The following is a 25,257-nucleotide window of genomic DNA, read 5'->3' as shown; positions in this document are numbered from 1 at the left end:
GTTATTGATTTTTTGCACTGAATATCTCTCCTTGCTACTGCTGCCCACCTCCTAACAAGGGGAAAGCCATTTGACTAGAACAATGATGGAATGGTGTCTCTGCTATGTAATGCTAGCTTTAATCAGACCTTGAGCTCAATGGCCACTCTTTTGTACATGTAGTGGTGCATAAACAAGGCTGTTCATGTCTCAAGGTCCAAAGCAAACCTTTGTTAGATAAAAGGTTGCCTCCATGCTGTTGAGACCAAGTGTAGACTTGGACCATTTTGTAGAGCATCTGCACTCTGTACGTGACAAATGACACCCCCTTCCAGTTGCAAGCCATTTTAACTCCTTGGGTGACACGACTATCCTGGGTCACCTCCAATGCTGTGCACAAACTGGAGATGACATTTTATCTTATATTCCACCTCCAGGAGCTGCCAGCCTGATGATCTAAACATAAAATCTAAATCTTGTGAATTCTTTCCCCAACCTCATCCCAGGTTTAACCCTCCCTTTTTTCATCCCTGCCTCCTAGACCCGACACTTTTTTCTCTCCAACTTATCCACATCCCCCTCCCTCCCTGAGCTTCCCTGTCCCATTCCCACCTACTGTTCCTCAGCCCCTATTCCCTCTTTCTCAGCTCCTGTGTCCTTCCCCACTTGTGAAGGGTCCCAACCCAAAATGTCAACCTTCCTGCTCTGCCTGACCTGCAGTGTCCCTCCAAGTCCCACAGTCTGACTCCAACTACAGCCGTTCTTGCTGTCTTTAGGTTTTATTTTGAACTGCCTGTCTTCTTAACATTGACTTAATAGCACAAAGTTTGACTTCCTCCATGGGATTTTCATTCCATCTGCTTTCTATCTCTTTTTTGCAATTTTATTATTGCTGTACAAGGCAGAAATCACAAACTTTCATTCCAGCTTGTAACCCCAATGCCTGTCGTGCAACTGGGCGAGGCCTACAACCTAAAGGACTGAGAATTCGTGAAGTTGCAGACTTTAAAGTTCATACCAAAGGGGCTGGAAGTGGTGACCTGAAAGTGACAGTGAAGGGACCAAGTAAGTTGATTTGACCCAAGGACTTTATGACCTATCTAATACTTATTTGTACAGCTCAAACCTGGGTGAGCGTGATCTAAGATACAGATTTTCATTGATCTAGGTTTTGCTGCTTGTCTTTTAGTTTTTTAAAATGTTAATAGGGGGAAAAAACTCATGTTTAATCTTGTACAGAGTTTTTGTCACATTCTGACTTGTTGCACAAGTCAGCAAAAATCTCATGTCTAAGTCCCCTCTACTAAAACACTGGTACTAAAATCTCTCTTGGACTTGCATGTTGCTTTGAAAAATGCTTGGGCCTTGATTATGACCACATGTCACTGTTCTGTTTTTACCTGTGAAATAGGCCCTAAAGTCTTAATTGCAGCATCTAATGGTGTATATAACTAGTCTGTACTTTGTACTAGTACAGTATTTAACTGTACTGATTTTAGCAAATTTTTGAGCCAGAATGTTGTTTTGCCATCTAAACTGGCTAATTTTGTTGAAATGCACTATTCAAGTTAGTTCCTATTGGACATTGACTTGTGCTGCCAGACACTACATGGTTTCCTGGTTTTATCTGTAACTATTAGTAATCCATTGGTTTTTAATAGGTAGGCTTTTAATGTTTTCATGTTCTCCTCCCCCCCCACCATGCTCAAATGAATTTTGAGCAATAAACAGCCTCTCTCTATTAGACATGTTTTTGAAACAATTTTTAATGTTGGTTTGTGCATACTAAGCTTTCAAAGTCTGACTCTAGCTAATCTATCCAACTAACAGAAGGTTTGGAGCAGCCTGTGAAGCAGAGACCCCTTCTGGATGGAGGGGATGCCTTCTCTTATGAGTACTACCCTGTTACACCTGGGAAACACACTGTCACCATCACATGGGGAGGACATAACATCCCAAGGAGGCAAGTACAGAAATTCTCCTGCTTTGTTTGACCTTGATGTCTCAGTCTGACCTACAGACCTATTAAGACTGAGTCTGCAAGCTTCTCTTTCATTCTAAATGTTGTCTTCAGCTGTAACTATCTCTCTCTTTAGGACAATGCCAGTGTCTTCATGCCACTCAACCGCCATTTTGTGGCTGCTAACTTCTGTTGGCACACAACACCTCCTTGGGACCACAGCAAACCTTTCAACAGCTTGAAAAGAAAAGCACACTTCTACTCTTCAGGACATTATACAAAACATTGTTCATCTCAATTTCCTGTTTGCTTTCTTTGGTGCTAGATCCTGAGGGGGAGAGAAATTCACATCTACCCTTGTGTTCAATATGGTACTCATATCCTGAGTTCCAATGAGTACAGTCCCAACCTCCTACACCTCAAGACAACAGTCCCTCTAGATGTTTGGTATCAGACTTCTCCAGACTGCCAAGTTCCAATACGGCTAACCTTAGTACTTGGAAATATGGTGTCCAAAACACAAGCTTTCCAGCTGTGGTTCTGCTTGCGTGTTACATAGTTTAAGCAGACTTTCCTGTTTTCTTGCTCTATTCTTTGTTTCCCAAAACAAAGGCCAGCATTCCACTTGCCTGCCTTCCTACTAGCTGAACTTGGTTGCTGGCTTCTTATTTCATTAGACAGGGATTTCCCAAATCCCTCCAGTAGTGTTCTGCAATCTTTCTCCACTTGTAATCAGTTTTTCCTGTTGCTGCCAAAAATGCATAACCTTGTTATCTTCCCACATTATTCCATCCACTGAGCCTTCTCTCACTTGTCTATATCCTTGTACAGACTGCAGTCTTCCCACCTGCACCCCCACCCTGTCACTAAAAATAAACTGGCCCCAGCAGCATTCTACTAGTTAGAGTAACCACCTAGGAAAATATTCCTTGTCATTCAATGCCAGTTCAGACTAGAATTTTGCAATCCATGTCTTAGCCTGAATATGCTGACTTTTTTTTTGCTTTTTGTTTTAGTCCCTTTGAAATTCAGATTGGACCTGAAGCAGGTCCCCAAAAAATACGTGCCTGGGGTCCTGGCCTTGATGGAGGAGTTGTTGGAAAGTCAGCAGACTTTGTAGTAGAAACCATTGGAACAGATGTTGGGGTGTTAGGTAAGGCTTGCTTCTGTTTGGTTTTTGTCTTTGGGCAAACGGTTTTGACTTTAAATGCTAGATTAGACAGTACCTCCTGCCCTCCGGTTGCTGGATGAACTTGCCGTAGAAATTTTGCACAAGTCATGTTAAATTGCAAACTGTTTCATGAGTGTCAAATACACTTTCACGCTTTGCCTTTTTAAAAAGGCACGTGGTTATTGTTGCTGAGATGGTACAAAAATGACCTTGCTTTTAAAGCCAGAATATACCAAGTTGATTAAAACAGTATAGACCACTTGTAGATGAAGCAAATTTTTAACTTCTTGACAAGAAAGCAAGCTTTAGAGTTCAACTACAAGTTTTTTTTTTGAAATTGCAAAGTTTAAACCTGAAAAAAATAGAATGTTTTAATGCTAATGTTATCCATAGGTTTTGCAGTAGAGGGTCCCTCTCAAGCAAAGATTGAATGTGACGATAAAAGTGATGGATCCTGTGATGTACGGTACTGGCCAACTGAGCCTGGTGAATATGCAGTGCACGTGTTGTGTGATGATGAGGACATTGTGGATAGTCCCTTCATGGCCACCATTCAACCTGCATCCAGTTCCTTCTATCCTGATCGGGTAAGTGCCAGTGAAGGCGGCCCCTTGAGCCTTCAGCTCCTCCTCCTGTTTTTGGTTGCAATGTCAGGCCCAGTTTGTGCTTTGTAAACTCCTGCCTAGCACCAGCTGCTAGCATCTCAAGTAGATGAGTTTGGGCAATCTCTACCCTTCACTGTATGCTTCTGATCCTTCAAAGCTGCCTAACATAAACCTTCAACTTTTGGCTGCTCTCCAAACCACGGGCTGTATCAGAATGCTTTCTTGCTGCCAGCGCTTTGAATATCATCCCTAAAGTATTTCCACTATTGGGACCCTCCTACAACAAAGGCAATAGAGCAAATGCCTTAATTGGGCACCTGTAAGTAAAAGGATAAAAGACTAGCCCAGTGTTGGCTTATGAGAGGATACTGCTGTTGGTCTGCCACTGAACCAAACAATCTTATGGGCAGGGAGGGAAATACTGCTCCCCTGGTATATCAGCACCTCAGCACTTTTGTGCCTGCTGTGAAGTGCTAAAGCCACTTTTAGAGGAGAAAAATATCAAACTCCAGGTTATTTTGAACTCTCTGCAGGTGACCATGTTCACTTGAACTGATCTCCAGGTTATTGTCAACTCTGAAGCCTGAAAATTAATCTGCCACTTTAACATTTCAATTCACTAGTCTGCCAGTTGCATCCAATGACCTGACACCATGTCCATGCCATTCATGTAATATTTAACACTTGCTTTTGGAGCTATGGACTAGCTTCCATTTCTTGAATGCTTTATTGTGAAAGATAAACATGAAGAATAAATCTCTTAATGTCAGATCAGACTTTTTTAGTTGATAGGCATATTTAAACCCACTTGAAATTCAGCCTGAACTTGGGCTGTAGCTTACTGGGTAGCCGTCAGCCCCATTTGTAAAATACTTTGGAGATTTTGCTTACCTAAAGTAGGTAACAAATACTGCATCTGTCGTAAATTTTACAAGTTGTTTGAGTGCTGACACTTCCAAGATGGCTTGTAATATTTAAGGATGCTCATTTGTATTTCCTTTTAAACCCAACCTCACTAACCATCCTAGCCAACTGCTTAGGTAAGCACTTGTTATCCTGGTTGTAATTGGTCTGGTCAAAGTCCATTTTTAAATAGCCTAAGTATGGAGCTGGAGTAACACAACATGCCAGGCAGGAGCAGGAAAGTTGATGTTTTGGGTCAGGGCTCTTCTGAAATAGTCAAGCTATTTTTAGTTTAAAGCCCTGCTTTGGTGTACCACAACTTTGGGTAAGTCTGTCTTTTTCTCCAGTCAACTGAAATTGTGCTGTTGAGTGGGGTAGGGCATGAAATTGGTGCTTTACTGCTATTGTGCAATTAACAACAAAGTTTGCAGAGACTTTCAGATGTCAGAATTGCTTCAAGTGCAAGTTGTTTCTTGAAATCTGTTTTGGTTCATCACAACTTAGTCTAGGCTGCTTCCTTGCTTTTTTCTCCCTTTTTTAACCACAATCCCTCTTTAGACAGGGAGGATGCCCATGTTCTTAGTTTATTGCTTAGTTAAGTCATTGAACCAATTTCCCCAAAGGGGAGACTGCCTTTATGGACTTTGCTTTGATAGGAGTAATGAGTGTCTAAGTCTAGCAAGACCCTAGACAATAAGACTTTAAACTGAAGTGTTGGAATGGTTTTATAACCCTCCAGTGTCAGGCAATGACCATCTCCAATAAGAGAATCTAACCATAGCTCCTTGATGCTGCAGAAGTGCAACCTGCAACAGAACTGGGCTAGCCTTATAAAATAGTCTTGCCTCTGACCTGCCTCATGGCTGGACTGTAACTTATGACTGTCCCTGGCATAAGTCAGTGTGGGGTACACTGACCCCCTCTGGTTGAAATGAGCTTCACTCAAAGCCTGACCATTTTTAAAACAGAGCAGGTACCATATCTGCACGCCTTCAGACCCCCACACTAACATCTGATACATGTCTCTAGCTCACAGTAGCAGCAGAAATTCACCAAAGACCCTTTGACCTTTCTAAACCCATGACCACTTCTTGCCTAGAAGGACAAGAGCAGTTGACATGTGGAGCACCAGCATCTGCAAGTTCTCCTGTAAGCCATTTGCTGTCCTGACTTGGAAATACATTTGGCACTCAGTTGAAATCCTGGAACAGTACTGAATCTACTTACAGCAAATGAATTGCATGAAGGCCCTTGCCACTACTTCAGGTTACCTGGTGATCAGCAATAAGTGCTGCCCACACCCATGATGAATAAACAAATGTGCTATGGCATTTAAAGTGTTTTTTTTGCCAATGAGTCTTCAGTAAAACTGAATTCTGGTGGGGAATGGTCAAAGTTGCTAGATTTGTCCCATGGCATCACTTGGTTTGCTGGTAGGAATGTTCTGCCTTCTTTCTTGTATAACCTATTTCATGTCTTGCTGCAGACTGTGTTTAGGTTTTTGTCCCTTATGGATCCTTAACTTGAAATTATCAGGGTTGTCTTTGATCTTTTTATTGGTGATTGAACATTCTAATGTTCAAGGTCCTCTATGCAATATAACCAAGGCCGTCTGTCAGATACCAGAGATAATGGGAACTGGAGAATCAAAGATAACCAAGTGTGAAAGTTGTGCATAAACAAAGATCAGACTCCAGCTCTAGCCAGAGTAACTTGAATGAGCCATCTGAATGTGGTGAACACTTTTTTAGGTGGTTTCAACAGCTGTGGTACCAGTTATGAAGAATGTACTGTCATAACTTCAGTTTTATAACTGAGCAATCCCATATGGTCTGCATAATGGTCAATTAACAGAACAATTACACTCAATCTGTTGCTCTTCACCCCCTCCCAGGTAAAAGCCTACGGTCCTGGCTTGGAGAAAACCGGCTGCATTGTTCACAAACCAGCTGAATTCACAGTGGATGCTAAAGATGCTGGGAAGGCTCCACTGAAAATATATGCACAAGTAAGGAAAGCCAGTAAAATGCAGCCTTTGCCTGGACACTGTTTGACTCTACCACCCCAGCTATTATAGAAGCTACCCACTATATATTTCTCAACACAATTTTTAAACTTTCAATTGTTAATGAACCAGTAATTGTGCTCCTACTTGGATGGCTGTTCTGTGGCAATATTTGATTACTTCATTGTAATTGAGTGGAGATTTGGAAAATACTAGTTGAATCTCATCTAAACATTTAGATGGCAGCTTTAAGTTTGCAATGTTAAGTGACTCAGCACTTGTAAAGAGATTCCACAGTGACTTTTTAATCTGATCACAGGATGCGGAAGGTATTCCTATCAGTGTTAAAGTAAAGAATAAAGGTGATGGAATAACTGTGTGCTCTTACACTCCAACCAAGCCGATCAAACACACCGTTGCAATTGCTTGGGGAGGAGTCAATGTCTCTAACAGTCCATTTAGAGTGAGTAACCTATCATTCAATCCATATTTTATCCCACTAATCTTGTGTTCTAATTGCTTTTTGCAGAGCAACATGCTAACTTTAATGTTCAGGTAACTAGGTTTGTAACTTAACTTTTAATATGGCCTTAAGGCATAATGTCCTACTTCATTGTCAGTAACACTGACTTAATTTTTAACAAAGGCCAGTGTTGTAGTTAAATCACTGCTATTTTTGGAATGTTCCCAAACCAAACTTAATTTCCTAATGAGGTTTTGAGCACATGCTTTATGCTTAGCTTCCGTAGGAAACGGATTATGGGCCCTCTGGGATCAGTTGTGATTCTTATACGGTTCAGTACACCTCCATGTATGTTTATCTACTGAGTTATGCGAAGCCTAGTTTAAAATGCTTTAGTGGTATTTAGTTTTTCTGAATGGACTTGTCTCCTTTCAGATCAATATTGGTCAGGGGAGTCATCCACAAAAGGTGAAAGTTTCAGGTCCTGGTGTCGAAAGAACTGGCTTGAAAGCTAATGAGCCCACTCACTTTACTGTGGATTGCACAGAAGCTGGGGAAGGTAAGGCTAAGGCATGGAAAATGAAAAGCTGTTCATTGCTTGTGTTCACTGACCATTTCCCCACTTCTCTACTGTAAGGCTGGCTGGCTTTCTAATGTAGACTTGCACTTTTGAACAGACCAGCATAGTGACTTTTTTGATCTCCCAAGTATGGCATTTTTTCCTGAAGCGCTTATTGACTGAATCTAATGGTGGTAATTGGAGAACAGGATACCTGATCAAATTACCTGAACTTCTGGCATTACCTGGAACAATGTTTGATGCTTTGTCCAAAATGCTGGATTGCAGGTCAAGTCTTGACGACGACTCCAGAGTCAGTGAAACTTGAGCCCACCTCTTCTGGTCCAGGGGTAGGGATGTGATGACCAATGTGGCATGAGCCCTTTGGATGCCCAGTTCTGTGTCCATGTTGGCCTTTGTCAGGATGGCAATAGGAAACAGTTTTGATTTGCCCACACTGAAGAGAAATGAAAAATGGGCTTTGAACCAAACTGCTATTCACTCCTTTTTTAGAATGGCTCTCTCCAAGGATAAATTGAGCACTGTTCTGCCACAGTACTAATCAAGGTAGAGATGTAGTGACAGTGAGCTATTCCATACAAGTTTAGTCCTCTGCATTCTACAGTGTTGCTAGTACAATTTGTATTTTTCAAAGTTAGGAAGAAAGCTGGGTCAGTCTAAACAGCTTACAGATTTCTTCTAGTGAAGACCAGTTTTTGTTTTGTCAGGTGATGTCAGTGTTGGCATAAAATGTGATGCTCGTGTAATCAGTGACACTGAGGAGGATATCGAATTTGACATTATCACCAATCCCAATGATACTTTCACTGTGAAATATACACCACCAGCTGCTGGACGTTACACCATTAAAGTGCTGTTTGCTGGTCAGGTTTGTACCCTGTGTAACCAAAGCTGATCTGCATTTCAAAGTGTTTTGGCCATTGCCACTTGTGTGATCAATATCTTTTTACAAACAGGAAATTCCAGTTGGTTCTTTCAGAGTTAAAGTGGATCCATCTCATGATGCCAGCAAAGTTAAGGCTGATGGCCCAGGCTTAAACAAAACTGGTAAGAGTCAAACCCACAAGATTGAGGTAGTATTTTCTGCTGTACACTTGTACTGCAGATGGTCAGATGTTGTGGTGAACTCAGAATAATGGTTTCTAGCATTCACAGCTACTGCAGTGATCTAGATACCTCTCTAGGATTACATACTGCTCCATCAAGCACTCAATATTCAGAAAACATGTACAACATCAAGACAGCTCATCCAATGAAACCAGTTTCTTACAAGCTTTTGAAGCTGGTTTGGTCTTTTTGAGGTCAAACAACTTTGGTCTGAGCACAGATTCTCCCAGCATCTGCAGTTCCTGCTGAGATAAGGTGTAGAGTTGGATGAACACAGCACGCCACGCAGCATCAGAAGAGCAGGAAGGCTGTCACTCTTGGCCGAGACCCTCATTCAGAAAAATGAGCACCATTTGTTTTGATATTGAGCTCCAACATTCTAACCTTTTGTCATCTGTAAACTGCTACTTAAGATATTTCTGGGACAAATGAGATGCCAAGTTTCTTGTGTATTTTCACAGCTATGGTTCAGTGTTGTTCTTGCTGAGCTGAGTGGTTCTGTAATGTGCTGAAAGACTGGTAGAATGTACACACAAATGCAGTATGGCTACTCTAAACACATGATTTATTCAAAGGACAGCTGTGACTTTTGAGTAACAACTTTTTCAATCTCAACTCAGGAAACCATGTGGTTCCCTTGTCTCCAATAGCAGTGTTCTACTCTATTGCCACCTCCCTCCCCACGATGTTTCATGATTTTAAAATGGCCACTTATGAACTGAGGAAATGTAGAATTCTAATAGAATTTGGTTAAGTTGGCAGAAGTGTGAACAAGCAAGCAAAGCTCACTCTGGTGAAATGTTAAATTTTCCTGGGTAGGAAGAACATGGAAAGACAACCTGGTTACAGTTGAGGTGAGTGCATGAATAGGAGGACCTGAGTGGGTATATTGTACAATGTACAGTATGCCAGGCTTTCTTGGGCTCTTAATAAAATTACTGAACACTAGTTTTAGACAACAGGAAGAAAGTGATAGTATGAGTATTGAAGGCTTGATTTTCCAGGGTGAATGAGTTAAAGGCCTTTGGAGAAGTGGCAGCCTGCCTTTTCAGAAAAATGCAGAGGAGATTTTTACATCTGTTTCTGGATCTGTAGAATAAAATAGGTGGGGGTAACCATTCCAACTTGATCAAGAAATGAGGGTGTCAAATTAAAATTTGACAACTTTTTCCTGTATGAAGAGCTGAATGGTTAAGGTGTGCAGTATGCTACCTGAAAGATGGTGCATTCAAAAAGGTGAGGAGGATGTGCAGGGCTGTGGGGAAGTTGACACTTTTAAGACCCCTGCTCTGGAACCTGTACAGATGTGGGGTAAATGGCCTCATGATCAAACGCAACTGGTTTTTAAGCTAACTTTTTAGTTTTGTTTTAATACTCATTTCCATGTTCAAAGTCCAGGCTGGAGTGCAGACTTGAGTAGTTCCTTTATTGAGGAAAAACAGATCAATAGTGACAAAGATAATGGGAACTGCAGATGCTGGAGAATCCAAGATAATCAAGTGTGGAGTTGGATGAACACAGCAGGCACCTCTGCTTCACTGCCACTTCCTACCTACTAACCTTCAGCTGCTCCCTTGACCTGCCTCTCCTCCCCAGACTGACCTATCCCCTCCTACCTCCCCACCTACACTCTCCCCCTACTGGTTCCATCCCTACCCCCCTCTAACTTGTTGTCTCCTCTCTATCCATCTTCAATCTGCACCTCCCTATTTATTTCAGAACCCTCTTTCCCCCTCCCCTTTTGATGGGTCTAGGCCAGAAACATCAGCTTTTGTGCTCCTAAATGCTGCCTGGCCTGATGTGTTCATCCAGCCCCATACTTTTTTAGTCTTAATAGTGACAAGTTGGCTTTCCAAGTATTTTGCAATTGCATTTGAGGTGGTTGGCTGGAGGAAGGGGGATGGTTACAGCACACTTGACTAACCTTGGTTGTGGTGTCCTTTCACTATCCAAGCAGTTAATGATTAGAGCAAGTATACTGGAGTGTTCTGTATCTGAGTATGTTCTTTCAATGGACAGGAGTGGAACTTGGGAAACCCACACACTTCACAGTATATACAAAGGGGGCTGGGAAGGCTCCGGTTAATGTATGCTTCAGTGGGCCTGCGAAAGGAGATGCTGTCCGGGACTTCGAAATAATTGACAATTATGACTATTCTCAGACAGTGAAATATACACCAGTACAGCAGGTGGGTGCTTATTTACCTTTGAATTTGGGCAGGACTTTGCCACTTTCAAACATGAAAAGAGCTTTATCAAAGACAACTGCCATGTCTTGTTTGGTAAAGTGAATAAAATGCTATTCTGATGTGTTTGCAGGGTAACATGGGAATCGTTGTAACCTATGGTGGTGACCCAATTCCGAAGAGTCCTTTCAACATTTGTGTAGCATATCCACTAGACATGAGCAAGGTCATGGTTAATGGTCTTGAAAACAGTATGTACATATTTTACTTTGTTCTCCCAAGGATGTGTTCACACTTGTGTACTTCTGTAGTAGTGAACATTGCAGGTTCAGTACTAAACGCCTCAATCTGAGTGAATGTTACATTAAATGGATTGATTCTCTGGGCTGATTTGTAAAAGTTCAATTCTGGTACAGCCTGCGGCTGCTAAGAGGGGGTCCTGCCTTTTTGATCTCACCAGTCAATGTCTGTGGTACACCTTTAAGATAGCAGAGGCTGTTTAAGTCAGACTTGTAATGGGTAGTTTTCTATTGCTTATCACTTGTCTTTAAATGTTAACTTAGTTTGCCTTGTTTCTCTATCAATTTACATGGATGCAGTGCTAATTTCTATAACAGTCAATATTTTCTCCTTGCACCTTTCTGAGATTTGTTCTTCTCAGAAATGGTGTACTAGATGTTTGCTAAGTTCATGTATTAAGAAATAACTAACTTGTTTGGATTGATATTGAAATTAATCTTGTTTCCATTAGGAATAGAAGTTGGGAAAGATCAACAATTCACTATAAACACCAAGGGAGCAGGAGGGCAGGGCAACGTGGATGTGAAGATATCTAGCCCTTCACAGAAACCTGTGCCTTGTGTAGTCGAGCCAGTTAGCAGTAAGGATGCTTGTGTTGTGAAGTACATACCCAAGGAAGAAGGCCTCTACAAAGTAGATGTGATGTATGACCAGAATCCAGTTGTAGGTAGCCCATTCACTGTGGATGCTGCACTACCTCCGGATCCTTCTAAGGTAAGTAGTCAAATCCACAGAACCTCCTTTTTGGCTCTGGTACTTTTTTGTACCTGCTCTGTTCCGGTGTCTTTGCTAGACAAACTGAGCATACTTCAAGTTAGTCATTTGTCTCTTGTCTTTGCCAACTGTCAAAGCATATGGAAGTTCAATGTCATTAGCAGCCAAACTTATTAACTTCCTCACCTGCAGATAAAGCACCAAGTGCTCTTGTATTAGAATATAACTATTAAATTCCCCCTCCTGGTAGAGATGGGGTTTTTAACTATTGAGATTACTAAAATCTAAGCAGTTTCAACCAGGGTTTGAACCTGTGAAAAGTGGTAAATATCTTCAGTTTTGTGGCTGCAGTTGGCTTTACACAGTCTATTCCTGAAAGTAGCCATTGCATGGAGGTGTGTTCCTCTAGTCGGGAACATAATGTTGGGAGAAAAGGAAAAATCAACTCAAACCAAGCTCATCTCACACTGGTGCGTACAGTGGGGCCAGGTTTGGAAGCAACTCTGGTCCTCATGCTCCTCACCTTGGACATGCAGATGGGCTGTTTCTTGACATCCAAATGGCAGGCTTGTCAGAGCAGCCTCTTCTCCTGTGCCTTGGCTACACTTCCAGTCTGCACAGACCCCATAGGATCATATGTGAAAAGATGCAATGTTGCAGTTGCCTTGGGCAACTGCAGCAGTGATGCACAGCAGTAGATAAATTGTCCTCCGACTTGAACAGCATGACTAGGTGACAATGAACAATGATTTTCCTCAAGTCTCTAATTGGTTGACAAAATTGAAAACCATTGCACAGTTAAGACTAGTGAAAATATACATCCAAAAGTGTAATGAGGAAGAAATTGAATTTGACTTATTTGCAGATTTTTTTTCCTTTGCTCTAACTTCCACTCTAATCAGCTATGAAATGTTGGTTGTCACAAGCAAGATGAACGAACTACTAGAGTCATCTCTATCTGAGATTGGATTCTAAAGCTTGAGCAAGTCCTTAGACCAGGATGGAAAGGTTGCCTACCTTTTTTCTTCAACCTTGTAGCTTCCATGGAATAGTTTCCATGCCACCTATGTCTGGAGTCCAGACCTGAATAGTTCTGGCATGTTATGTTATTTCCCCCTCTGCAGGAGGAGACACCAGCCTGAGGGGCAACTGGCTTCTGCCTTTAATGTCTTGCTGAACTCAGTAGGTGCATCTCTCCAAAAGCAAACTAGACTTTGATGTTTTAGTTAATGATCTCCTTTTGTATGCCCTCCTACCCTGGTCTCCCTAATCACTTCCTAGATGAATAGGAGGCCCCATCTGTGTAACCCTTTAAATGGAGAAAACAAATGCTCACAGACGCTTACTGAATTGAGCCCACACTTAGTGAACGTGTTCCCAGACACTAGCCTAGGCATCTGGATTACTAGTCAGTGATGTTGCCACTGCCAAAGGCTCTTCTAGTTTGAAATTAAGAGTATTCACCACTCAGTAAAAATCAGCAACTGGCTTATCTACAACATGCTATTTCAAGTGGATGAGCAAACACCATACTAGGTGTTTTTGCCACTTAAGGAGCCATACACAAGTTTCACTTTCAGTTGAATAGAAGCTCAAGGTTCTTGAAGTTACTCTTGCAGTGTCTGAAGGTCAGGTCTGTTGGATGTTGTGGTCTGAAATAACATGCAACCTACCATATGCAGTGACTTGTAAAGTGTATGTCAAACCTGTTTTGGCTTTTTTAAAGGAGCATGGAGCACAGAAGAAAGTGGTTGGCTGAACCAGGCTGTAAATACATCAATTCTATTGTGATTTTGGAGTTTCCAAATCCAGGCACCAGGAAAAATGAAGGCTGAGGGTTTGAGATTTGCTATAGACTCCCTGCTTGGTTAAGGGATTATTAGGAAGCTGAGGTTCTCTTAGGTCAAGAAACCTGAAATTTGGTGGAGGTATATCCAATTTAAAGGTTGGAGTAAATAGAAACTGGCTTCAACCTGAAGGATAAATCTGGTGCAGGTTTAACTTGAATGTCAGATTTTTTGGTTTGAAAGATTGAATTTAAAAATGTTTCCTTGCATTGTCATAGATACAAGTTCAGATCATGTTAAGTAAACTGAATAAATACTTAACAAGTGGTGCTTTGGGTTTAGTGTCAGGCAGGTTCAAAGGCTGAGCAGCCTCCCTTTGTGCTGCCCTAAGTATTGAAAAATAGCCTAAAATGCATTGCAAACTGCCCTAATAGGCAATGAAGGTGTTTGAGTCAATTTAAAAATAACTTCTGCAACTCTTTCCTTCTTGACAGGTAAAAGCTTATGGACCAGGCCTGACGGGTGGCCTTGTTGGCAAATCAGCTGAATTTACTGTTGACACTAAAGGAGCTGGTACTGGTGGGCTTGGCCTTACTGTGGAGGGTCCATGTGAAGCTAAGATTGAGTGTTCCGATAATGGGGACGGGACCTGTTCAGTCTCTTATTTACCAAATGAAGCTGGTGAATATCTTATCAATATTTTGTTTGAAGACATTCATATTCCTGGCTCTCCATTCAGAGCAGATGTAAAGTTGCCATTTGATCCTTCTAAAGTTGTTGCCTCTGGCCCTGGTTTGGAACATGGCAAAGTTGGTGAGGCTGGACTCTTTACTGTTGACTGTTCCAAAGCTGGTCCTGGTGAACTGACTATCGAACCAGTATCTGATAAAGGTGTTAAAGCTGAAGCCCACATTCAGGATAATGGTGATGGCACTCACACCGTCAGCTACATTCCACTTCAACATGGTCCCCACACAATTGCACTGAAATATGGAGGGCAAATAGTGCCCAAGTTCCCAGCACAAGTACAAGTGGATCCAGCAATCGATACCAGTGATGTTAAAGTATATGGACCTGGAATTGAAGGACGTGGTAAGTGCTTTACTTTCTCTAACCTCCCATACTCGGTGGTGAGAGCACCACAGCCTGAGTTTGCCTGGTCAGGGAGTGCAAGCCTTGCTCTAACTTAATGTGGTGACAGCGCTTCTGACTCTGTGGTGGCTCCAGTGGTTAGCACTACTCCCTCCCAGTGCTCGGGACCTGGCTTCAATTCCACCCTCTGACTCGAGTTTGCACATCCTCCCATGTCTGCATTGGTTTCCTCCCACTGTCCAAAGATGTGCACTAGGTGGATTGGCCGTGCTAAACTGCCCATTGTGCTCGTGGATGTTTAGTTTAGATTGGTTATACAGGGGTAGGGAAATGGGTCTGAGTGGGATGCTGTTCAGAGGGTGTATAACTTGTTGGGCTGAAAGGCCTGTTTCTACACTGTAGGGTCCCTGCTTTTCTATGAAACAATAAGATTACTAGGATATTGACAAAGCAACTTGCTATGCCAGCAGGTCCCACAGGCAGCTATATCGTAGCCATCTGATCTGTCTTCAGTGGTTAGTCAAGGCGATAGACTTTACTTCCTAGCTGCACACTTTATTTACTGTTTGGCTTTAAGATTTCTTTAGAAAGTAAACTATACTCCCAAAGATGTTCAAGTTAGCAAGCACTGCAGTAAAAATGGTTGTTTTTAATGCTGGCTATTTGAAAGAAAAATCATTGGAGGACTGAGCATGCAAACATGCTTCTGAACCATGGTAACTAGTGTGGTAGGAATTTCCTGTTTCCTTCCATGAATGCATCTTGCATTTGACGACTAATTTTTTATATACTACAAATTTCAACATTCCCTGTGATCAGGATAACAGCCCAATCTACTTTGCCATAGTTTCCTCAAGATTGGTAAAGCACTCCTTAAATAACAGGAATGCTGTCTAACTCCTTTCTTCCCCCCCTCTATCTTTTAAGTAAGTCTTTAAAAAAAGTCAAGCTTCTTAACTTTTTGCAAAACTTGGTGTAGAAGTGGATTGACTTAAGTCATACTGACAATTGTCACTATGTTGGAAACATTTGAACAATAAAGACCAGTTTTAAAATCCTGATTGACTGACTGCAGTGTTTTTAGTGGTTAGAGGTTTGGGCATAAAGCAGGCAGATGGCATCCTGCCAAGGCCTACAGTTAGACCGGCTTTAATTCTGATTTGTTCTAAAATAGGAATGATACTAGCTTTATTACCTGACCCTCTTAATTAAAACTGGGCTCAGGGATCTGAATGACAGATCAAAACCTGGTGCACGTGTGAGTGTAGCTAAACCAGATTTTAATTTGGCTGCAAATTGTGACCAAGGGGCATAAACTCTTGCCCAGAGCAAGTAAGCAGATAGTTTAAATGTGGGATAGGTGTTGAATGAACAGTTTACCCAGTGAAATCTCAGCATATCCAAAAGTACTTGATTGCAAAAAAATTTGAGGTATAACAAAGGGACATTTTATAAGTAGAACTTGCTGGTAGTGTTTCAGTTTAATCCCTTCTTACAGGGGGGCTGGGATACAGTTTTTCAGAAACCTGGTTTTTAAACTCAACAGCTCTTGCAATTAAACTTGTGCTTTTGACCAATCTTTCACTAATGGGATTAAGTTAGAAACCAATTTAAGTGTTTTTTGTGCTCTTTTGCTTGAGTGTTGTACAAATCTCAATACTAGAATTCAAGGATTCTAAATACCATTATTTTAAGCTTACCAGCCTTGGTAGGCAAACCATGGCTTGTGGCTGGCAGACATCCTGTACCTTTTGCCAATATAATTGCTTATTTAATGACTTAGAACTGACCCTTGTGGATCCTGTGTTCATTCTTTGCTTTTTAGAGGGGAAAATTTCTGCACTCGAGGAAGAGAATACTTGCAACCTTTGACATAGAAACTGTAGGCAATCTTAATGTTCACTGATAAATGTAGAGCTGGAGGAACACTTGCCAGGCAGTAATCGGGAGCAAGAAAGAAATTTCTGAAGGGTCTTGACTGGAAATGTAACTTTCTCCTGACACTGCCTGGCCAGCTGTGCTCCTCTGGCATCTACTGCTGACTGCAGCATTGGCAGTTCTTACTATCTCGTAATGCTCATTGCAAAAAGGCACACAGATGAGCTGATTGCCATCTCCAGTGAGATGGCAACTTGTAGTCCATAATACCATGTTGTCCAACAATGGCTGATAATCAATCATTGTAATGTTCAGAAATAACAAGGTGTGGAGCTGGAAGAACACAGGCCATGCAGCATCAGGAGCAGGAAGGCTGACTGTGGGCCTAGACTACTTCTGAAGGATCTAGGCCCAAAACATCAGCCTTCCTGCTCCTGTTCATCCAGCTCAACACCTTGTTACCTCATTCTTCATCAGCAGTTCCCACTATTATGGTAATGTTCAATTGTTATCTTTAAGTTTTTTTTTTTTCTTTTTATAATGCTTTTCTTTTTAGGTGTCTTCTGTGATGCCACAACTGATTTTACAGTTGATGCAAGCTCACTGACCAAAGTGGGAGGAAACCACATTAGAGCAAGCATCACAAATCCTTCAGGAGCTAGCACTGATTGTCTGATCAAGGATAATGGGAATGGAACATATGCAGTGGAATACACACCATATGAAAAGGGTATGATGGAAGGTCACGTGAGAAGGCATCATTAAAAAAGACCAAATTGGAAACTTTATTCTTAAAGCATCTAGATGTATAAATATCTGACTTTTCTGCTTTTTTGTCTAAAGCATTTAGGCTCAAAATTTGAGTTCATTACACAAGTGCAGTGCTTAGGACAGGTTGGTCAATAGACATTAGGTGCAGGAGTAGTCCACTCAGCCCTTCAAGCCAGCACCACCATTCGTTATATTGGCTGATCATCTGCAATCAGTATCCTGTTCCTGCCTTATCCCCATAACCCTTGATTCCACTAACTTTAAAGAGCTCTATCCATCTCTTTCTTGAAAGTATCCAGAGTTGGCCTCCACTGCCTTCTGGGCTAGAGCATTCCATATATCCACCACTCGGTGAAGAAGTTTCTCCTCAACTCTGTCCTAAAATGGCCTACCCCTTATTTTAAACTGTGTCCCCTCTGGTTCTGGACTTACCCATCAGCAGAAACATGCTTCCTGCCTCTAGTGTCAAATCCCTCATCTTATACGCCTACTATCAGATCCCCTCATCCTCAACTCATGTATACAAGCCCAGTCACTCAAATCTTTCAACATATAGTCCTGCCATTCTGGGAATTGACCTCATGAACCTACGCTGTACTCCCTCAATAGCAAGAATGTCCTTCCTCAAATTTGAAGACCAAAACTGCACACTATACTCCAGGTATAGTCTCACTAGGGCCCTATACAGCTGCAGAAGGACCTCTTTGCTCCTATACTCAGTTCCTCTTGTTTATGAAGGCCAGCATGCTATTAGCTTTCTTCACTGCCTGCTGTGCCTGCATGCTTGCTTTCATTTGATGTACAAGAACACCCAGACCTTGTGCTTCCCCTTACTTAACTGGACCCCATTTAGATAGTAATCATCTGCCTTCCTGTTCTTGCCACCAAGTTGTATAACTACACATTTAAACTGCATCTGTCCACTCGCTAGCCTGTCGCAGTCACCCTGTACTCTCATAACCTCCCCACATTTCACCCTGCCACCCAGGATACACCAAAAGGATACATAGCATGCCATCATTGTAGTAAAAGCTGCTACTGAGAACTGACCAGGGATGTTTAAGTTGTGATTTCAGAAATTGACTGCTGGAAACAATTTGATCCTAGTTTCAAATTTTGGTGTGAGCCATACCTTATTTCAAAGGTTTTATACTTTTGGCAGCTGCAAATTGATATCTTAGTTTCGGGACTGAGACAAAAGGTTCTAACCGCATAAATTCTGAAAATTAGCTTTTGATTTTTGTGCAGGTGTACATACTGTTGATGTAACCTATGATGATGCACCAATTCTAAATGCCCCCTTCAAGGTAGGGGTCACAGAAGGATGTGACCCTACACGTGTCTCAGCAAGTGGACCTGGACTGCAGGAGGGCTTGACCAATAAACTGAATAAATTCTCAGTAGTAACAAGGTAATCTTTTATTAGGTCTTGGAGATTGGTATGCTTTTGGTACATGAACACTGCTAGATCACAATAGGAATTTTCCCACATTCCTGAACATCTTGTTGGCTACACATTGAATAAAAGCAATGTGTAAGATCCAAATCTAGATACGCTCCACAGGTCTGGCAGCATCTGTGGAGAGATGGTCAACTTCTGAAACTTGTCATAGCTGAAGGGGAGGCTATTCTCCAGTTTCTCTTTTTGTACTAGACTGAACACTTTTAACCATTTGCCGTCTTTCTCTCCCCTCCCCTAATCTACATTCCCAATCCAAGTCTGCTGCCATCCAATGAAATAGCTTAATCTATTTGTTTTATTGACCACCTCCAGTGGGCACTTCATTGTATAATCCCACTGCTTGGGTCTACATGTAAATTTATCAATATTTTACTTGCAGACTACTTAAACTGCTCTACGGCAGTGATGTTAATTTCAGTTTTAATGACATTTCAACTTGCCTGTCTGCACGAATTGTAATTTATTCTGCATACCAGTTATGCTCTGATTTTTTTTATTGTAGTTTGGTTTAATCCAAGTAGTCTCAAGACATTGCTAGTAATGGACCTCTTTAACACAGGGGAGCAGGTACTGGTGGCCTTGGGATTACTGTTGAAGGACCTTCAGAAGCAAAGATCTCTTGCAAAGATAACAAAGATGGTAGCTGCAGTGTTGAATATACTCCATACGTCCCTGGCAACTATGATTTGAATATTACCTATGGAGGACAGCACATACCTGGTAAAGCTAAGGATAATATGGTTATTGAATCTAGAACAAATTTATGCTTATTTAAACTACCTATTTCAACATCCCATCATAGAGGGGACTTGGTTTTTTTTTGGCTGACTTGTATCTTTGGAACAATTGGTTAAATATATCTTATAAATATTTCTGGGATCTTGTCACTCTAGTTTTTCAAACGGTTGCATTAATTTGTGTGCCTCAGAATGAAAACAGATTTTGTTTTCTTGACTACCTAGGTGAACTTGTCACCTTGACACTTGCTCACTGCCACCCTAGTCATGTAACTTGTTAGCTAGGGAGTTCTGGTTGGACCAGCATTTTACAGCAATATTCAGATTGATAGGAACAGCATCTTGTGCTTTCTTGAAATTGCCCACATTCTAAACATGTTAAACTAAAGTGTTAAACTAAACTCTTGTTTGAGATAAACCCTGGAGTATGATGACCCAAAGTTGAAAGCATTGTATCTTTTTTGTAGGCAGCCCATTTAAGGTACCAGTCAAAGATATTGTGGATCCAAGCAAAGTGAAATGTAGTGGACCTGGGTTGAGTTCCGGAGTCAGAGCTAAAGTTCCACAACATTTCACTGTGGATTGTAGCAAAGCTGGAAAAGCCCCTCTTCAAGTAGCTGTGTTGGGACCAAAAGGTAAGGTTTTATTAGGCAATTTTTTCCCTAATGTGTTGATTTTTAAAGCCAAGTCACAGTTGCAGATGTATACAAATATAACCTCAAGAAGAGCAGAAGTTAAGGATGCCACATGAATGTAAAAAGCACATGGTAAGATTTGGATTTGAGTACATGCCTGTGATTTTGTTTTTAAACTGGGGTTGGGATTTCTTAATTGTATGTCCCAATTTTTGTTTGACCCACTTGATGCCTCAGTAATGCAGTACTTTTTTTGGGTAAGGGTAACAGTTGTCACACATCAGTGACTGGCTGACTATTCCAATTTGCTGCAAGTAAAATTTTCTGTTCTAGTTGGTGAGGCACAGCCCCAATCATGGCGCAGTCCTCTGAAAACGATTACAGACTTCTTTAAAGGCGAGATCAAGAACGATGACAGTGAGACAGGTTTGGATTTGAGCTGCTTAATCCCAGCAAGGCAAGAAAGGTGGTGGGCATGTGGCCAGGAACAGTTGTGCTAAGTAAAACTTGCTAGGCCTAATGCTTGAAGTAGAATTTTGGCTCCATGTTGTTACACTAATGCAGTTTTGTTGTGTTTAGTGATCTCTTGTCTGTCTGGTTATAAAAAAAACTTGCCTTCTATTTTAGCCCCCTCCCAAGTTTTCTAAAACTCCCTTTCTTCTAAATGAAAACATTGAATCAGTGCATGTCTTGACATTTTGTATATGATGCAATTTTTAAAACTTAAAATTAAATTTTGGACATGCTTCTGTAAAGAATCTCAAATGACATTAATTCATAGCTTCCATTAGTCATGATTCTCATCGTTCCTGACAATGGTAGGAAATTCTCCAACCTCTTTGCTCATTGAAAGCTTTCTCCTTTTTGGTTTGGGTTTGCTTCTGGTTGATTTGAAATTTTCCAGTCATAATGTTGGAGATCTTCAATATTTAATTGCTTTTCTCAGAATTACGTTTCCATGATCTTGGCATGCTAACCCTCAAGCATGTAGTAAAGATCCCAATTAAATGGGATCCATCTGCTTTGGTTTTTGGATTTAACTGCTGAGTAATACATGTACCATCTTTAACTCCAATTCCCAATGTATCAATATTTTAAAAATTCACTTTTCAGGATCCAACACTTGAAATTTCCTAGTGGTTTTTCACAACCAATATAATAAAGCTACAACTTTTCAGTGTTTACTTGTGTCTGAAGCAAGCCTTCAAACATGCATAAAACTTTCAATGAGTAGTCCTGTAATTTTAATCACTAATTTAGTGAACAATTTTTTCAATTAACTGACTACCCAGGCTCCAGCAAGTTCTTATCACTGACTTTTGAATGATTTATTGTTAAATGCACTAAAACTTGGTAAAATGTGCAATGACTTTTGCAGGTTTTGCTCTATTCTGCAACACTAGGTACTAATTTAAGGCAGTGTGCTGCTTTAAATCACAGCTAATTAGTTTTGTCTGCACACTGACTATTTGAATTAATGAAAACACATGATTATCTTTGACTTTTTCTGTCTCTCTGCCCCCCTCCAGGCCTAATTGTGCCTGCTGAAGCCATTGATAATGGTGATGGCACTCACACAGTCAGCTACACCCCTTCACTCGAAGGGCTCTATTCTGTTTCTGTGCAGTATGGAGATGAAGACATACCTCGCAGGTAACGCAACTCAAACTCTGAACGAAGCAGAGTTTTTGCTGTTCATCTTCTGTAGAACTCTTGGTTGCCAAACTAAAAGATTTGGAAAAAGATAAAACATTCCCTTTTTATGTACTGTCTGACTTGAGCAATTTAATTGCCAAGGGTTTCCTGGTTTAGGTTCATTCTAAATGGTTTTTGTCTACTTGCAAGGCAGATTACTGTCAAGATAAGCCGTGCTATCAAATACCCCTCCAGGTGAAACCCCTTGTGCCTAACTTGGGCCATATTTTGATGCTAGTAATAGGATTTAAAATGAATAGTCTGCTGAGGTATTCTAATTGAAGTTAGCTTTTAACTTGTCTGCTTAATTTAACTTGTCAATGAAGACAATATTACACTGTCAATTACCTGGGTGTCAAGATTAATCTAGTGATGGCACATCATCTCCCCTTTAAAATCAAGTAAATGCATGGAATTTCTATTGTGATCATAAACATTGCTCAACAATTTGTCACAGATGCATGTATAAATGTTCTCTAGGAACACTGATTCAGCCTTGTACCTGTGAGCTGGAGTACATTTTGCCCAGTTTCTTATGGTTTTGAACACCCACGCTTTTGAGGGAGGTCAGCTCTAGGCTGACTGCACAAACTTTGAACAAGCTGCATGAAGCTGGTGACCCTGCATTCAGCAAATTTGACTTTCAGCAATTCAAATGCCTTTTTTGTCCCAAATATGTTAAATTAATTCAAAAAACAATGTGGTTTTGCATAAGCAAACTTTTTTACTATGGCAATAGGAGGTCTAATCTGTCATACTTGTCCATGACAGCAAACCTGGCTCAGTTGCAGATCTGTTGCACTAATTAAATGTGCATCCTACTGCTGGGTGGACTGGAGTGAAATTTCTTTTGAAAATAAATACACTTCAAGACTGACTTTGAAAATTTTTTTAGTAATTCCTAATGAAATTAACAATTTTTGTTATGGAGTATAAACTGCAAGTTGATTCTTGTTTTTATTCTTCTATATGGCAGATCAATTAACACTACTTGTTGTCTAGTCCTTTCAGGGTGAAGGTTCTACCAACTCATGATGCCAGCAAAGTGAAAGCCAGTGGGCCAGGCCTCACCTCTGGGGTACCAGCTAGTTTACCTGTGGAATTTACCATTGATGCCCAAGATGCTGGAGAAGGACTCCTTTCAGTACACGTAACTGTAGGTTTTACTCCTTTTCCACTTGTTGAACAGATGTAGGTCTATAGAAAAACCCAGGCAACTTCAAACCTATACCATGTAAATGAGGTGGGGTGAGTAAGCTGGCCATCCTGGTTAACTTCAAATGCTGATGAATTAGTATCAATTCTGGTATTTAAAGACCCTGTAACAAAAAACTTGTATTTTAATAGGTACAGCCTAAAATTGAAGACTGTAAAATTTTCAAAATCAGCTATATAATTTAGGCTGAAAGCAACTGACCACATGCCCACTTCGATCAGACCACTTTAAATTTTGGTCCAAAGGCTGTTTGGACAGACTTTCTTAACCCCATTTATCATATGAAGTGTTCTCCTAGCTGCCCCTTTAGTGGGGGAGGAAGCAGTGGAGAATGTAACTATTACTTTAACTAATCCCCACTATTTAAGAGCTGCTAGATTTGTATAATACTTGTGGCTTCTCCTAAAGTGGAGCATCTCCTCTATATAATCTTTGCTGATGCTGAGGAAATATAATCTGTAAATGGGGATCCAGTTTTTTGCACTGAAATGTTTTAGACAAGCATGAAGCTGTGAATTGGAGGAGCCAGTGTTTCTGTAATGCACTACAGTGTGCCTTATCAAGGTACACTAAACTAGTTAAGCTTCCAAAGATCAAAGACATTCTCCCACATTGCTGAAAACCTGTTTCAGCACTGCTTCACTCAAGCTAGCAGCTATAGCTGGACCAGCATTTTTTAAGGCCTTTTGAAGGTAACTTTTACTGTTGCTTTCTGCAGTAAGTGACAAGTTCTGCATAAAACAGCCTTTCTGATCACCTGGCAATGACCTGAGTGAGAGTGGCTGGTGTGGCAACATGCTTTTGAATTACTGGTCTTTCTGAAGCAGTGTATAACTACCTTTTAATTGCATAAGCACAACTGCTCTCAACATTTTTCTGTACATGCTTTAAGTGCTGCTGATTTTTGCAAAGTTTGCCAGATCTGAACAAAATGCAAGGTTGCAATGTGTCTTTAATTTAGCCCTCCTTCATAGTTGCTTGCGTTACATCAACTCTTCATTTGCAAGGGCAAGCAGAAGGCTTCATTTGGTATTATCATGGTACAAGTTACTGAATCTTTTTTGGCCACTTGTGCACAAATACCCACCTTGCCAGAATGTTCTCCCTGAGAGTTGGTCAGAAGAATATTTTCATGAATTGAGTGCTGAATTGAAAATCCTCAGATACACAAAAGCCACTTTGTCTTTCTGGAATGAAAGACTTACTGTCCTACACAAAATTCAACATGGTAAATGTGAAAGTACCTGATATCTTGGAATCCTGGGAGTTTACCCAGAGGCAAAATTGACATTCAAACTAATCTGATATGGCTAATGTTGATTTTCAGTGAAGGTTAATCCTGTATTGTGATAAAGACATCTTGTCTTGCCCAAAGGACCAAGAAGGGAAGCCAAAGAAAGCCAACATCCACAATAATAATGATGGCACCTACAAAGTTTCCTACATCCCAGATAAGACAGGACGTTACACCATTGTAATCAAATATGGAGGTGATGAGATCCCAGCATCTCCTTACCGAATCCGTGCAGCACCGACTGGTGATGCCAGCAAGTGCACAATGTCAGGTAAGTGGCAGGCTTTACTTCAGTGTGGTGAGATTTGTTGCAATGATTTTTTGAAGTGGCCTAAGTTATTGTTTTTAGGGAATGTGTAATTATTACCCAAGAAAATGATTCTTGCAGTAAGTGTACTAAATGTTAATTGGGTTGATCCCATATGGTTGTGTAAATCATGGCAATTCACCACCTGTGAAAACCCAACATCTTCAGTAGAATCAGAAACCTGAGTCTTTTAGGTCTGAGTGGCTGTCATTAGACCTACTAAATACCATTACCTGTAGATTTCCCTGTAAACCACTCCATTCTGGCTCAGAACTAGATTGTAATTCCTTTTTGACAGTTTTATCCACAAACCTGGAACTCCTCAACAGCACTGTACCTACACTAGCAGGACAACTTTTTTAGGCAACAACTCTGCAGTTTAGGAATTGAAAATAAATACATGCTGACTT

The 25,257-nt window shown here is 40.9% G+C and overlaps 1 protein-coding gene across 3 annotated transcripts in view; it reads left to right on the top strand.

Annotated features, from left to right (window-relative positions):
* Positions 1–25,257, top strand: part of flnbl (filamin B, like) — a 135,879-nt gene that overhangs the window by 76,300 nt on the left and 34,322 nt on the right. For all 3 annotated transcript variants that reach the window (XM_048547920.2, XM_048547921.2, XM_048547919.2), the window contains exons 11-30: positions 907–1,044; positions 1,810–1,942; positions 2,956–3,092; positions 3,504–3,697; positions 6,513–6,626; positions 6,943–7,086; positions 7,522–7,645; positions 8,374–8,534; positions 8,623–8,713; positions 10,793–10,962; positions 11,093–11,210; positions 11,711–11,973; positions 14,255–14,852; positions 17,287–17,460; positions 18,750–18,912; positions 19,523–19,683; positions 20,168–20,335; positions 21,865–21,988; positions 23,033–23,186; positions 24,622–24,811. In XM_048547920.2, coding sequence (XP_048403877.2) covers positions 907–1,044; positions 1,810–1,942; positions 2,956–3,092; positions 3,504–3,697; positions 6,513–6,626; positions 6,943–7,086; positions 7,522–7,645; positions 8,374–8,534; positions 8,623–8,713; positions 10,793–10,962; positions 11,093–11,210; positions 11,711–11,973; positions 14,255–14,852; positions 17,287–17,460; positions 18,750–18,912; positions 19,523–19,683; positions 20,168–20,335; positions 21,865–21,988; positions 23,033–23,186; positions 24,622–24,811 — 3,519 coding nt within the window. The remainder of the gene's footprint in view (positions 1–906; positions 1,045–1,809; positions 1,943–2,955; positions 3,093–3,503; positions 3,698–6,512; positions 6,627–6,942; positions 7,087–7,521; positions 7,646–8,373; positions 8,535–8,622; positions 8,714–10,792; positions 10,963–11,092; positions 11,211–11,710; positions 11,974–14,254; positions 14,853–17,286; positions 17,461–18,749; positions 18,913–19,522; positions 19,684–20,167; positions 20,336–21,864; positions 21,989–23,032; positions 23,187–24,621; positions 24,812–25,257) is intronic.

The sequence above is a fragment of the Stegostoma tigrinum genome, chromosome 11, assembly GCF_030684315.1.
Source record: "Stegostoma tigrinum isolate sSteTig4 chromosome 11, sSteTig4.hap1, whole genome shotgun sequence".
Classification (NCBI taxonomy): domain Eukaryota; kingdom Metazoa; phylum Chordata; class Chondrichthyes; order Orectolobiformes; family Stegostomatidae; genus Stegostoma; species Stegostoma tigrinum.
Note: the sequence above shows the minus strand (reverse complement) of the source record. Positions and strands in the feature narration are given on the sequence as shown.